We start from the raw sequence: 14,548 nt of genomic DNA on the forward strand, positions 1-14,548 counted from the left end.
GAGACCCAGAGAACTGAGGGATCACCCCCCAAATCATACATTAAAGTGACAGAGCCAGACCCCAAACCACGGACCCCCAAAAGTGGTCTCTTCCCAGTCTAATGCTCTTTCCTACACACAAGGGAAGGAACTTACGGGTCAAAATCAGTGGTTCTTAAATGTTATTAGCAACCAGAGTGCCTTCTCCACTTTTAGTATTAATATATGTATTTTTCTGGACTCTGAATGCACTTACAGTCATAAACAAAATAGCACAAGGCTAGAACAGCAGTGGGAGCTCCTCTCATTGTACCCACACGCCCTTCTATTTGTTATTGTTTTGCTTTACTAAATAGAAAAACACTTATTATTATTTTTTTTTGCCGTGAGCCGGCAGCAGCAAGCTGGTACGGCCTGCCTCCTCGGACGGGCTGCTGCAACAATGAAGAACGGACACGCTTCAGTTCCCGGGACAATGGTCTCTTTGACTGGGAATATACCGAACCAGAATTACAAGTGTGCAAGAATAAACAAGGCTGGAGTCAATCTAAAGTTGTCTTACACTCTGTTTTATTAAAGTCAATGCACTTCCGTTCCTGTGTGCAGCGCCTAGGTTTGCTTAATTATAGACACCCGGGGTGAATGCTAATGGGGACAGAGGACGGGCTGGGATGGGAAAGCAAGGCCCTTTTCTGACCTCTACAGGCCATTTGGGGAAAAAAAAAAGGAAGCTGCTTCTGGAAAATGATGGAGCAGGAGGCCCCGCAGGCCAGGGGCTAAGGGAGATTTTTCCTGGACGCATCCTTGCCGCTGCTCGGAGTGTGCCGGACACACGTGTGTGTCCCACTTTCCTGCAGCTCTGCTACCCGTGTTTAATAGGTTACTGAGGCAAAGGGGAGGAGGTCATTCTCCAGGGACTTCTGGAATGGCAATGAAGATGTCAGTCATTCGACATGTATTTAATGAAGGCCCACCCTGTCTTGGGCACGGTGCTAGGCCCTAAGCATCCAGCAGTGAACAAAATTAGCTTTGTTCTCCAAGAACCTACAGTCTGATGGAGGGACAGAAAAGTCCACAGGCAGTCCTTGCAACACAAACTGATAAGGTCTCAACAAGGCGCTATGGGAACTCAGAGTCAGATCATGGAAGACTTCCTGGAGGAGAACGCATTTCAGCTCCTAGTGATTGAAATTTGGCCAACAGGTGGAAGCAGAGGGAGTAAAAGGGTAAAGTGCTTTCTGGAAACTGGCAGTGATGTTTTAGGACCTCAGCAGGGCCTTGTGTTAAGAGAGGAAAGCAGACAGTGAGCCTGTGGCTGGGTCAGGAAGGGTTCAGGTGCCAGTTTCCATCTGTGTTTTATCCTTAGGACAATGGGGAGGTCACTGAAAGGCTGTATGCAGCAAAAATAGAAAAGATTTTCATTGCAAATATCGTCTGTCTACATGAGAAGCAAGGCCGGAGAGGCGGCAAAGCCAAAGCTGAGGAGGAGTGTGGTGAGGAAACCAGTGCTCAAATCCAGGTGAAAATGGACCAGGAGGAGAGAGAAGTGGACAGATTCTGAGCAAAGCTAAGAGGAGGCTCGACAAGACTGGTGGCTTCTTCTGTTTCGTGAAGCCCTGAGTGCCTGCCTTGGTCAGACACTGGGCCGTGCACACGAAGAAACAGAGATCATCCGATGAGATGGTCAAGTTTAGGAACTCGGGCTTAGATTCTTTGCTGGGAGGAGGTAAGGAGGCTCTGACGCTCAGCCCTTTGAGTTTGAGGCAGAGTGGGATCTTACACAAGGTTGTCCAGGATGCGCTGTTTATGGACGAGTCAAGGACTGGGAACAACAGTATCACGTCTGCCTAGAGACAGAGCCACTCCGTGGTCTCTGAAATGCCCTCCGGGGCCTTTGAAGAGACTCTTTTCCTTGGAGTGCGGGCTCAGGGGTGAGACTGCCTGGGTTAAAGTCACGAGCCTGCCGCTTACTGGCTATAAATCGGAGGCAAGTCCTGCCCTTCTTTTTGCCTCAGCACCCTCACCTACAGAACGAGCTTAAGAAGAGGGCTTGCCTTCTAGGGCTGGGTTGCGAGGCTTAACCACGATGACAGATGCGACGGACTCAGACTCGCGCATGTGGCAGGCAGCCCCGCACAGCCATGTTAGCTCTGCCTGGCCGTTGCTACGCGCTGCTGACGCCCACCCTCCCCAAGGAGGTGAACGGAGCAATGGGTTCGAAAGTTAGATGTCTCCGGGAACAGATTCCAGCTCCATCACTTACTACAAGTGCGCTTTAATGTAGAGCTGAACTTTTTTTTTTTTTTTTTTTTTGAAAATAGCACTAAGAATGCCCATCTCCCACACAGAGTGGTTGTAAGTTTAAATGAGTGACTGTGAGCAGAGTAGAAACTCAGGCAGGTTTTTCCCCACGGTACCTTCTAAAATAACTTTTTCAGTGCTGCTTTTTGGGTTTTGTTTGTGTTTTTGTTTTGGAAGGCAGAGGTAATTAGGTTTTATTTATTTGATGGAGGTACGGGGGGTTGATCCCAGGACCTTGTGCATGCTAAGCACGCGCTCTACCCCTGAGCTGTCTCCTCCCTCCCCCCCTCCACAAATAGCTTCATCTTCAGAATGAAATGTGGGTGGGGCCTGGGTGATACTGTTCTGTCCAAGAACATCCATCCATTTGGCCTCCATGTCCTGGAGGTCAGGACTGCCAGCCTCTTGGCTTGCTCACTCTGCTGCACAGCCAGTACGGAAGTGACCTCAGTGTCCCTTCTTCCCCGGTCCTCCAACGACCCGGGTCGCTCTCAGGCATCTCAACTGAACTGCGTCAAAGAATTGTACTTAATTATTATTATTATTTTGTCAGAAAGAAGGTCATAATATACGACCGGTACTAAGAAATTGGTTTCACCCTGTTCAGCCCTACAAACGATGACAGAAAGATCACGAAAAGCGCCTGATCAGAATGACCAGTTTGCGCCTGTCATCTTAACAGTCCATCGCTCTGCTCTGTGTGACTACTTGTCGTAAGAAAGCTGGGAATGTGATTAAAGTGGTGATTTTCTCACAAATACGCATCCTCTTCCAAAGAGAACTGGATCTATTTTTCTTCATGCCCTGAACGGGCTCAAAATAGCCACATGCTGGAAGGCCAGTCTCTGTCATCAGCTGATGAGAAGGATCTCAGTTTCTACCCAAAGGGCCTGCACTTCAAGTTTCGTGGGAAAACACGGCATAAAATCATCACCTAACTACCCCCGGCCTTTAGACACATGTGCCTGATGAGAAACCTTTCTTCACTTGCTTTTTTTATTTTCTGCAAGCCCTGGATCTATATTGTGCATGTGTGTGTGTGTGTGTGTGTGTCTGGTGTGTTAGGGACTCAAGCTCAGTTTCCACTCTATTGTATTGGAATGTGTGTCGTAGGTAATTTTAAGTTGTACACAACTGGGTCTTTTTTATGATTAGGCACAGAGAGGCTGTAAGAGAACCCATTTTTATCTAAAATTTTCCATTTAGCAGTTCCTTTTTTCCTAAACAGCACTTTTTATCAAGAATCAGCCGGGCACGCAGCGCGCATGAAGCCAAACTACAACACAAACACAAGAGGACATCTGCTGGGAAGACAGCAGCAGACTCCAGGCCTTATGATTTTTTTTTTTTTTTTTTTGTCCAAAAAAGCTTGCATGGTTAGTACCCAGGCCACATACACTGTCGTCGTGTCTTTCCAAGACTAGAGCCTTTAGGGGGCAGGGGCGGTTTGGACCAACAGGGCCAAATGAATCCATCACTCTGATGACTATGCATTTGTCCAGATCTACCAGGCAGGCCTCTGTCCTGAGTCCTAACAAGGATGACTCATGCCAGGCATTTCATGGAAGCCCCTTTGCTTGGCAGAGGCCAGAGGCTCCCTTTGGAATACGAAGCTGACCCGATAGCTCAGGGGTTCAGGCTGAACAATGGAATCTTTGGGTGAGAACTGCCTCCCTTGGGGGTGTAATGTGACCTTACTTATTTGGCAACATTCAACGTGAGCTTGTAACTCAAGGATCAGGTTATGTTCAAATGTTCTTTGTGGCTCAGAATCCTTTTACTGGAAACCCAGAAGAAAGTGGAGCCAACGAATGGGATTGAAAGATGCGCCCCGGCAGCCAAGTTGGCACAGTGCACTTGGAACCACATGCCAGTTCTCCACAAAGTGAACCTGTGTTCCAGAGCACCTTGATGAATGCTGCAGCTGGGGACTCCTGGAGATTCTGCTCCTCTGTGCTTACTGCTCTGTCTAAACATTTTCACGCTCTAGGTAAGGGCCAGGCCACCCTGCTCCTTGCGAAGCTCGCTTCACACGGGGAACGGTTTTCCATGGCAACGACCAGCCTGAGAGGCTGGGCTGTCTTAGTGCTAGATGTCATGTTAGTGAAACCAGTTTCCCTTTCTATGACACAGACTCTGATCTGAGATGGAAAATGGAGGAATTTAGGGGAACTATGTGAAATTTTATTGAGACGGGATGTCCAGGTTTGAGGCTGGGCCAGGGGAAGATATATTTTTGAGAAACTTTAGTGTGTCAAGAAGGATGCCAGGTGCAGGGAGAAATAGAAAGGGGAGAGCAGGTCTGTACATCTTGCAATTCTCTATCCACTGGGCAGTGGACATGGGGCTGTAAAAAACACATAAATGAAGTCGCAAATGGCAAGCATGCTGTAAAAGGAATGCATAAACAGTGCGATAGGGGAACAGAAAAGAAATGATGTGACTTGACTTGGGGAGATTAGGAAAGGTTTTACAAAAGAAAAAGTTGTTTTCGGACTGGGTCTTGTGGCCCTCAAGTGAGGTCACGAGAGATGCTTATCAGTGACAGAGGGAAAATATGAAAAGGTTTAAGAATATCAAAGAGGGCATTTACGTAGCTTGTGGCTCAAAAAGTGGTGTATGTGTGCGTGTATGTTTGTGTGTGTTCATGTACGTGCATAAATACGATGAGATCAAATGAGGCTGCATCCCAGGAAAACTGAAGAGATGAGGGGATGGCAGAACTTGAGTCTATAAAGGAGTCAGAAAAGCTCTCGTCACAGGGAAGTGTCGTGAAGAGATAGCAGATTCCACGTAGGGTGGATCATGGAAGCGCAATCGTTAGGGGATCACAAGACGCTTTGTGCTTCTCCACCCATGATGGGACTATCCGGGGGATGGAAAAGACCCCCGTTCTAGCCCTGCCACACAGAACCTCAGACAGCACCTGTCACAGGACAGCAGTGCCTGTGGCCTGGACCGCACATCACTTCTCTAGATGCATTTCCTGTGCACATTTTGAAGCACATCTGCTTCCCATTAGCGCTTCCAACTCCCTGAGATTCTTGAGTAATCTCATTTGGCTCCAAGTTCCGTAGAACGTTTTTTTAACAACAATTTACCATAGCGGTTTGGCTAGTGAGACACGTCTGGCCCGGCTGGAAGAGCCACTCCCATGACTATCTACAGTTAACTTGTGAATGCGCCTTCCCCACCCCAGACTGAAGATGAGTGAGGTGTGACACACAATGGCCATCTGTCCTAGCAGGAAGGGAGGGGAGTCTGGTCTCTCCCCAACTCTCCTGTTCCCTCCAAGCAAAATCCTTCCCAGCTGATTGGCACCTGACCTCGGTGGCCCAGGACTTCCTCCCAGGTCCCCAAGCTCACTGGGTATAGCTCATCTTCTACTGCTTTTCCTGATGTACTTCTGGCTTCTAGGAGTCCTTTCCAACTGGACATCTCATAGACCCCAGTATTCAACATGGCCCCAAACTGTACTCATTATTTTTCACCTCACCAGAAACCTGCTGCTCTTCAAATATGAGAAAGTCACACCTAGTGTACTTCTCAGACCACTGCACAACCAGCATAGCAAGGGTGCCCAGCAATCAGCCATAAACAAGTGGTGGAGTAGGACCAACACATCTATGCTGACATCAGTCCTGGCCACGCGTCTGTTGAAAATTCTTTGTCTCCACCCCAGCACATTCCAAAAAAGTTCAACCTTTCCATCAAGGCATAACAAATGTTGCTTGATCTGACTGATGTCTATCTTTTCAATTTTATCTCCTTCTTCTCTCCTCCTTTCCCCACATACAAGCACATCTTAAATCATCACACTAAACATTTTATTCCAAATTCTAACCCCACCACAGGGCCCTTGCACAAGCTCTTCCCACTTCTTAGCATGCCTTTCCTCTTCTTTTAATCAGGAATCACTTAAATGATCATCTTCTTTGGGTAGACATCTCCCCCCCGCCGCTGCCTCCATTAGATGAGGTGCTCCTGACCCATCCTCTGCATGGCCCCTTCATGCCATGTGCTGCTGTATTAAAGTAAAATGTTAGTTGTCCATCTCTCCTGCTGAGCTTCGAGCAACTTGAGGACACAGAGTGTCTTTTTTCTCTGCATCTTTAGAACTTAGTAAAGAGCATGACACAGAGCAGGTACTTAATAGCTCTTCGTTACATAGATGAATCAGTAAATTGTTCATGTTCCTGGCTTTTCCTGAACATATCACATAAAATTTACCTTTCCTCATCAATTTCTCAGAAACATGCTAGACAAACAATTTTCAGCTAAGGAGCTAAATGGTGATGATGTGTTAGTATTATTTCTGTTCCTCCCTATTATTTACATTTTCAACAATGTTATCTTCTTGACCCTCAAAGCAATAAAAACAAAACAAAACAAAACAAAAAACCAGAAGCATTATTCTAGCCTTCGTTTAAGAGTGGAAATATTGCATATTGGAGAAGCTGAGATGCTTTCAGCTTGGATTTGAATTCAGTGCCTCTGTTATTTCCCTCAAACCTCTCATGTATGTATGGAAATCTGAATGTCTGAATACAAAGAATGGACTGTGATTTCTGAACGATAGTAAAGAAAATTGACAACAAATTAGAAAAACAAGGGACTTATTCATAATAACAGTAACAATAATAATAATATCAACTTCCCAAATCACAGCACACATAACTTTCTTGTATGCGTTGGAGCTAAATTACGGTAAAATTTTGTTCTGCTTGTCTAGGCATGTGGACTGTGAATTTTCTCAGAAGTTATTCTGTTTCCAAAATCTCTTGGTGGTGGTAGGTACATCAGGAAGTGTCTTGGGCATGTATTTGATCCCCAGTATGTATAGTTTCCTTACTCTTATTATTAAAATTTCAAAATTTTAGCCCTGCCTACCTCAAATTAACATGATGTTTTCTAAGCTCCCTGGCAGCTGCCTGTGGTCATAGGACCACTTTCTGGGTGGTGGGATTAACCAGAAGCATTATGTGTAGTTTTGGAAATAGAGAGAACATGTTCTTCTTTTTCTGTCCTTCTTACTGCTGACTGGGATGTAGATGCAAAGCCTGATGCTTCAGCAGCTATCTTAGGCCAAGAGGAGAAGGAACGCACAGTGGTGCTAGAAAACTGCTGAAAGTAGTTATACAAGCCAAAAATCCCATCAACCATGCTAAAAGAAAATCTGAATTATTTCCCTTTTCTCTATATGCGAAAATCTATTACAAAATTGTCATAGGAGGAGGCTAACAAAGACTATGATGTTTCATCTGAATCTTTAAATCAGCTTTAAAAAAAAAAACAGAAAACTGCTGAAGCTGTGTGCCCAACACCGTGCACTCATGATACCAGCTCTGCACTGCGTATATCTGGAATTCCACATGAACGATAAACAGACCTCTATCTTACAAAAAGCTACTGCTGTCTTGGATTTGCCATCTCTCACAGCCAAATGTAATCCATCCTAAATACACATGGCATCTAGACAAACATAAATTTGATCTAACATACCTTCTCCATTTTATCTTCCATTCTAATCTCCTCTTCTCCTTTCTGCGTGAGCCTTGTACATCCCATCACTCAAATGTTTAAACTGTTTCCATCCATATGTTGAAGGTCGTCCGTTTTTTCACTTGTTCTAAGCTATGCCAACCTCCTAGTTTCTGCTCCTACGTAACTTCCTTCCCTGATTCCCCACCAGGAGGGAGAGTATTTCCCCAACCACGTGACTCTATAGAATGTTTTTTTCTATTTTTTAACTGTGAGAATACTTCCATAGAATGCTCTGCCTGTGTGACAGAGGAAAAATAAGTCGATATTATCGAGTGTCTACCACACGCCAGACTGTGTACTTTTATATATTATCTCATTTCGTCTTCACAATGACGTTATGATATAGATATTCTCATCTCCATTAAACTGTGGTTTAGGGAGATTTAATTACTTGCCTAAGTTCTCATAACAAGTAACTGACAGATCTAGGATAGGAACCACATCTATCTGAGTCTGAAATGAATGAATTTTCTGCTATGCCTTGCTGCCTCCTAGGATTGTGGTTAGTGGTATGAATTTCATAGGATTTTAAAATTTGTAAAGACCAGTAGCCATGACTTATTCCCTACTGTACCCCTTCCCTTAGAATCTAGGGCAGCTCCTGTCCTATCCTGGATTTGCAAAATAGACACTGTTAAAGCAGACCAAGGATGACGGCTCGGTGGTACAGTCTTTCACGTTCAACCACCCAGCAACGGAAGAGCCTGCCAGGAGCCTCAGCGTGTTACCGGGGCTCAGCGTCAGGGCTGAGATGCTCAGAGGCAACAGGAGGTGAGAACATTCATCTATAGAACAACTTAGACAACCACTCAGAATTCTTGCTGAGAAGACACGAAGAAGGTCCAACCCTTACTACTTCCAAGTCTGCCCCTGTTTCAAGCACAGGAATGGAGAAGAGCTCAGAACAGTCTTCAGAGGATCCCTAATAGTCCCCAAGGTCTCGCCTTCCAGCACAGTGACAGCTGGCAGAGGTCTCTAAAGCCACCCAACTATATATGTAAAGTGGTATAATTAGTAAGTAGCCACCCCGCATGCACAGTGGAACAAGAGCAGAATCTGGGTGTCAGGTTGCTGACCTCACCCAGGCTGGTATTTTGCACCCACAGTGTGTGTGTGTGTGTGTGTGTGTGTGTGTGTGTGTGTGTGTGTGTATGTGTGTCTGATGGTAAAGAAACAACGTAACAGCTAATCCAGCGGTTAGAGGCACAGGACTTTCTCTGAACCTCAGGGTTAGGGGCTGGCTTTTCTTCCCTGACCCGGCCCCTCCTCTTCTTCCTCTCCCTCGTCCTTGTGGAAAGCGCACTCCTGGATCTGCCGGTCCAGCTCAGAGAAGCCCCCTTCCTGGTCCGAGCTGCTGTCGGTACCATAATCGATCTCCTCCAGGCAGGGGGGTTCGTCATCCAGGTCTGAAGTGACGCTGCTGCTCTGGCTGCTGCACCTGCCGCGAGTTCCCAGAAAACATGGAGAAGAAAGAAAGGAGAGGGAAAAAGGGAAGGAAAAAGGAAAACAAAACAAAAAAAAAAAAAAAAAAAGAAAGAAAAAAGAAGGGAAGGGAAACAGAAACAGGGAGATGGAGAGAAAGGAGAGGGAGATGAAAAGAGAAGTTACCCAAAGAAAGAAACATTTACAGTCAGTTGGAAAAGGAGGGTGGAGATTATCTTCTCTGCGTTTTCATCTCAAAAGCCCCCGCTCCTTAAAATGTATTGCATACACAGTACCCCGTGTTCTTAACTACTATCTTGAAGATGGAGGAAGAAAAATCTATAAAATCTGTGGGCTCCCTTCTTCCTGGACCAACAGAGACTGCATTTCTGCCTCTAATCAGAAGATTTCCAATCACAGGATATGGCCATCTTCAGGGTCCTTTAGGCTCAAAGTGAACAATCAGAGAAGGCACTCATTGAGTATCTGATTATATCCGGTCAGTTACACCCAGGAGAGAGTGGGATTGGAATCCAGGTGGATTCCCAGTCCCTAATGCTTCCCACTGAGTAACAGCACTGTAAGTCATATTACATCGCTCCCCTCCATCATGATGAGTGGCTTATTGGAATTACAAAATTAAAGCAGGTTGAGATTAGAGGAGAGAGTAAGTGGGGAAGCAGCACTCTTTCAACTGAGTTTGTGCTTCCTCATCACCTTGCATACCTCCCTCCAGTTTATTCACAAGTGGAAGATCACAGGGTTGACCAGCAAGAGACAGAAGGGGACAACAGGAATGAACAACCACCCTGGATCATATATTGTGAGCAGGAGAAATTTCCTCCCAAGGAACTGTATATCTTCCTCATTTGCATGAGGTGTCTTCTTTCCTGAAGACTTTCTAATCACTCCCTACTTAGGACTTCACCAATTAGGATGAGCAGCGTGCTGGTTTCTACTCTGTGATTTATGGAAGGCGAGCACTTCATAAATCAGGCAGAGCTGTTCATCCACCTGCCTCGCCATAAACAATGAAAATGGGTAATCAGCAGCATGGTTACGTTTCAGTTCAGGAAATGAATCAGAGGCCAGTTTCTTAATTGTTCACTGACTCTTAGAAACGGCTCTGTGCTCTCCAGGCTCTCAGTACCCTAAGCTGAAGGTCTGGTGGGACATTGCCTGGATGGAGAGGAAAGGGAAGAAATACAATCTTGCTTCCACAGCACCGCAGCATTAAATTATTATCGTATTTTACAGGCTGACTTACAGGCGATAAAGCAGTTGAATAAATAAAGGACGGTAAGAACTGCCCAGTCATGATAGGAGCTCAGTCAGCAAGCACACTTAGTGCCTGTGACTCAGCTGTCACCATGGTAGGTCCTGAAGTGACAAAGCTGTACAATGTCTATAGCTTGAGTTTTAATCCTGGCTATGTGACCTTGGGAAAACGCCTTTACCTCCCAGAATGGCCATAGTAATACCTCAAGAGTTGTTGTGAATACTAAATAAGAAAACACATGGATGCAATATAGCAGGGTGCCTTGTAAAATAAAAGCAATCAACACATTTTAATTCCACTTTCTGCTGTGGACCCTAAAAAAAGATGGTGAAACACGATATTGAAGGACAGCACACACTGAGATCCGTTGCTTCAGACCTGGGTGACCGTAATAACTACTGCAAAACCATCCACATTGGCACTGCTCACAGTTTTGCTAAAACATAATTTTTATTATGCCATTTCAAAGTCAGTGACTTGCTGTAACTCGCCTTTGCTTATTAATGCCATGCATCCATGGACGGGGCATTCTTAAAGGGTCCAGTTGGCAAGAGTCCACGAGTAAACAGCAGGGTCAGTTTTCCCCCAACAAGGCCTTCGCTCCACTGTGGAGTCTGCTCCAGTCTCTCCCAGACATGGATCCTTCCCACTACAGCCACGTTGTCAGGCTGCTTGTCTTGTGATCGTTCAAACATACTGCTCCCAATGTTTTTTTCCAGGTCTTTATTCATACAACCCATTTCCTGTATCTAAAATAATCTTCCAACTCCTCATCATCCAACCAAATAAGATAGATCGTTTTTCAAAGCTCATCTGAAGTTCTGCCAAATGACTGTTTTGGTAACTCCGTCTCTTACTGAAATTTCCTCCTCTACAGATAAATCTTCACATATTCCCTTAATTTGTTTTGACCCTTACTAATATTTATAGCCTTTATATTGTGAATAAGGCCTATGCCTCTGAATAGTTCATATTTATGTCATTCTATAGAACACCTAGAATATGCTGAGAACATAGTAGAAATGAATGAATGAATAGTTGCCACATTGAATGGATAACAGGTATATTTGTAGAAAAAGTATCTATGTATTGAACTACCTTTGGACAATTACTTTTTTACCTTTGGGTATCTTTTTTCAAAGCGCTTTTTTAACTCGTAACTTTTTATAAAATTGAGGAATAATTGACAGATAATACTGTATCAGTTTCCTGGTGTACAGTAGTGATTTGATATTTGTATCCATGGCAAAACAATCACCAGGATAAGTCTAGTTACAATCTGTCACTTTAGAAAGTTAATACAATATTACTGACTATGTTCCCCAGACTGTACTTTACACCCCCATGGCTTATTTATTTTATTACTGAAAATTTTTGCTTCTAGATCCCCTTCACCTATTTAACGCCCCCTACCCACCCTCCCATCTGACAACCACCAATGTGCTCTCTGCATCTGTGAGTCTGGGTTTGGTTTGGTTTTGTTTTGTTTGTTTCTTTGCTTTGGTTTTTACATTCCACATATATCATACAGTATTTATCTTTCCCTGTGACTTATTTCACTTAGCATTATACACTCAAGGTCCATCCATGTTGTCCCAAATAGCAGGATTTCATTCTTTTTATCATTGGGTAATATTACATTATATATATGTGTGTGTGTAGCATATATTTTTTTATCTATTCATTCATCATTGGGTACTTAGGTTGCTTTCATACCTTGACTATTGAAAATAATGCTACAATGAACAAAGTCATGCATATCTTTTAAAACTAGTGTTTTCATTTTCTTAGGATAAACACCCAGTAGTGGAATTGATGGATCATATGGCATGTCTATTTTTAAATTTTTGAGTACTTTCTATACTGTTTTTCATAGTGATTACAACAATTACATTCCCATCAACAATGCACAAAGGTTCCATCTTCTTCACACCCTTGTCAACACTTCTTGTTTCTTGTCTTTTTGACAACAGCCATTCTGACAGGTGTAAGGTGATATCTCATTCCGGTTTTGATTTGTATTTCCCTGTTGATTAGTAGATGTTGAATATCCTTTCATGTGTCTGCTGGTCATCTGTATGTCTTTGGGAAAATGTCTGTTCATATACTCTGTTCATTTTTTAACTGAATTGTCTATTTTTTGTTATTGAGATGTATGAGTTCTTTATACATTTTGGATATTGACCTCCTCCTTGAATATATGATCTGCAAATGTCTTTTCCTATATCAGTAGGTTGCCTTTTGTTTTGTTGATTATTTTCTTCACTGTGCAGAAGCTTTTAGTTTGATGTAGTCCCGTTTGTTTATTTTTGCTTTTGTTTCCCTTGCCTTTGGAGTTAGAGCACAAAAAAAAAAAAAAATTGCTAAGCCTGTTGTCAAAGAGCTTACCACCTGTTTTGTTTTAGGAGTTTTATGACTTCAGGTCTTACATTGAAGTTTGTAATCCATTTTGAGTTAATTTTTGTATGTAGTATAAGAAAGTAATCCAGGTTGATTCTTTTCCATGTGCTGTCCAGTTTTCCCAACACCATTTATTGAAGAGACTGTCCTTTCCCCATTGTATGCTCTTGACCACTTTGTAATCAATTAATTGACCAATTAAGTATGGGTTTACTTTTGGGCCCTCTATTATGTTACATTGATCTATGTGTCTGTTTTTATGTCAATACAACACTGCTTTGATTACCGTACCTTTGTAGTATAATTTGAAATCAGGGAACATGATACCTCCAGCTTTGTTCTTCTTTCTCAAGATAGCTATGGCTATTTGAGCTCTTCTGTGGTTTCATACAAATTTTAGAATTATTTATTCTAATTCTGTGAAAAATGCCATTGGAATTTTAATAGAGATTGTATTGCAAGCTGTAGATTGCTTTGGGTAGTATGGACATTTTCACAATGTTAAATCTTCCTATCTGTGAATATGGAATATATTTCAACTTATTTGTGTCTTCTTCCATTTCTTTCATTAATATCTTGTAATTTTCAGTGTCCAGGTCTTTCACCTCATTGGTTAAATTTTATTCCTTGGTATTTTATTCTCTTTGATATGATTGTAAATGGGATTATTTTCTTGTTTTCTCTTTCTGATAGTTTCTTATTAGTGCATAGAGACACAGCAGATGTGTGTACCTTGATTTTGTATCCTGCAATTTTACTGAACTCATTTATTAGTTCTAACATTTATTTTTTTGGTGGATTCTTCAAGGCTTTCTATGTATAGTATTATGTCATCTACGAATAGTGATACTTTTCTTCCTTTCTTTCTTTCCAATTTGGATAACTTTTATTTATTCTTCTTCCCCAATTGCTGTGGGTAGGACTTTCAATTCTATGTTAAATGAAAGTGGGGAGAGTGCACATTCTTGTCTTGTTCCTGAGATTAGAGGAAAAGCTTTCAGCTTTTCAGCATTAAGTATTATATCCACTGTGGGTTTGTCATATATGGTCTTTTTTATGTTGAGTTCCTTCCCTTTATACATACCTTGTTGAGACTTTTTATTGTAAATGGAAGTTGAATTTTGTCAAATGCTTTTTATGTTTCTATTGACATGATTGTATGATTTTTATCATTCATCTTGTTAATATGATGTACCACATTGATTGAAGTGTGGATGTTAAACCATCCTTGCAATCCAGGAATAATTCCCTTTGATCATGGTTTATAATTCTTTTAATGTACTGTTGATTTTGTTTTTCTAATATTTTGCTGATGATTTTTGCATCTATGTTCATCAGTGATATTGGCCTGTAATTTTTTTTTTCTTGTGGTGTCCTTGTCTGCTTTTGATATCAGGGAAATACTCATCTCATGAAAGGACCTTGGAAGAGTTTTCTCCTCTATTTTTTTTGGAAAAAGTTTGAAAAGGACTGGAATTAATTGTTTGAATGTTCAGTGAATTCACTTGTGAAGATGTCTGGTCCTGGAATTTGTTTGTTGGGAGGTTGTTGACTCAATTTCCTTACTAGTATCCAGTCTAGTCAGATTTTCTATTTCTTCACTGATTCAGTCTTGGAAGATTG

The 14,548-nt window shown here is 42.7% G+C and overlaps 1 protein-coding gene across 4 annotated transcripts in view; it reads right to left on the reverse strand.

Annotated features, from left to right (window-relative positions):
* The window catches only part of AGBL1 (ATP/GTP binding protein like 1), a 702,585-nt gene that overhangs the window by 80,988 nt on the left and 607,049 nt on the right, over positions 1-14,548 (reverse strand). The window contains exons 23-24 of one of the 4 annotated variants that reach the window (XR_004315705.1): positions 8,929-9,262; positions 1,050-3,333 (exon numbers count right to left, since the gene is read on the reverse strand). The exons of 2 other annotated variants lie outside the window; for them this stretch is intronic. Coding sequence is in view for 1 of the 2 variants with exons in the window: in XM_032469252.1 (XP_032325143.1) it covers positions 9,055-9,262 (208 nt within the window). In the remaining variant the exon portion in view is untranslated. Of the gene's footprint in view, positions 1-1,049; positions 9,263-14,548 lie in introns of those variants that run through there. One more of the 4 variants, XM_032469252.1, reaches the window with a different exon arrangement.

The sequence above is a fragment of the Camelus ferus genome, chromosome 27, assembly GCF_009834535.1.
Source record: "Camelus ferus isolate YT-003-E chromosome 27, BCGSAC_Cfer_1.0, whole genome shotgun sequence".
Taxonomy (NCBI): domain Eukaryota; kingdom Metazoa; phylum Chordata; class Mammalia; order Artiodactyla; family Camelidae; genus Camelus; species Camelus ferus.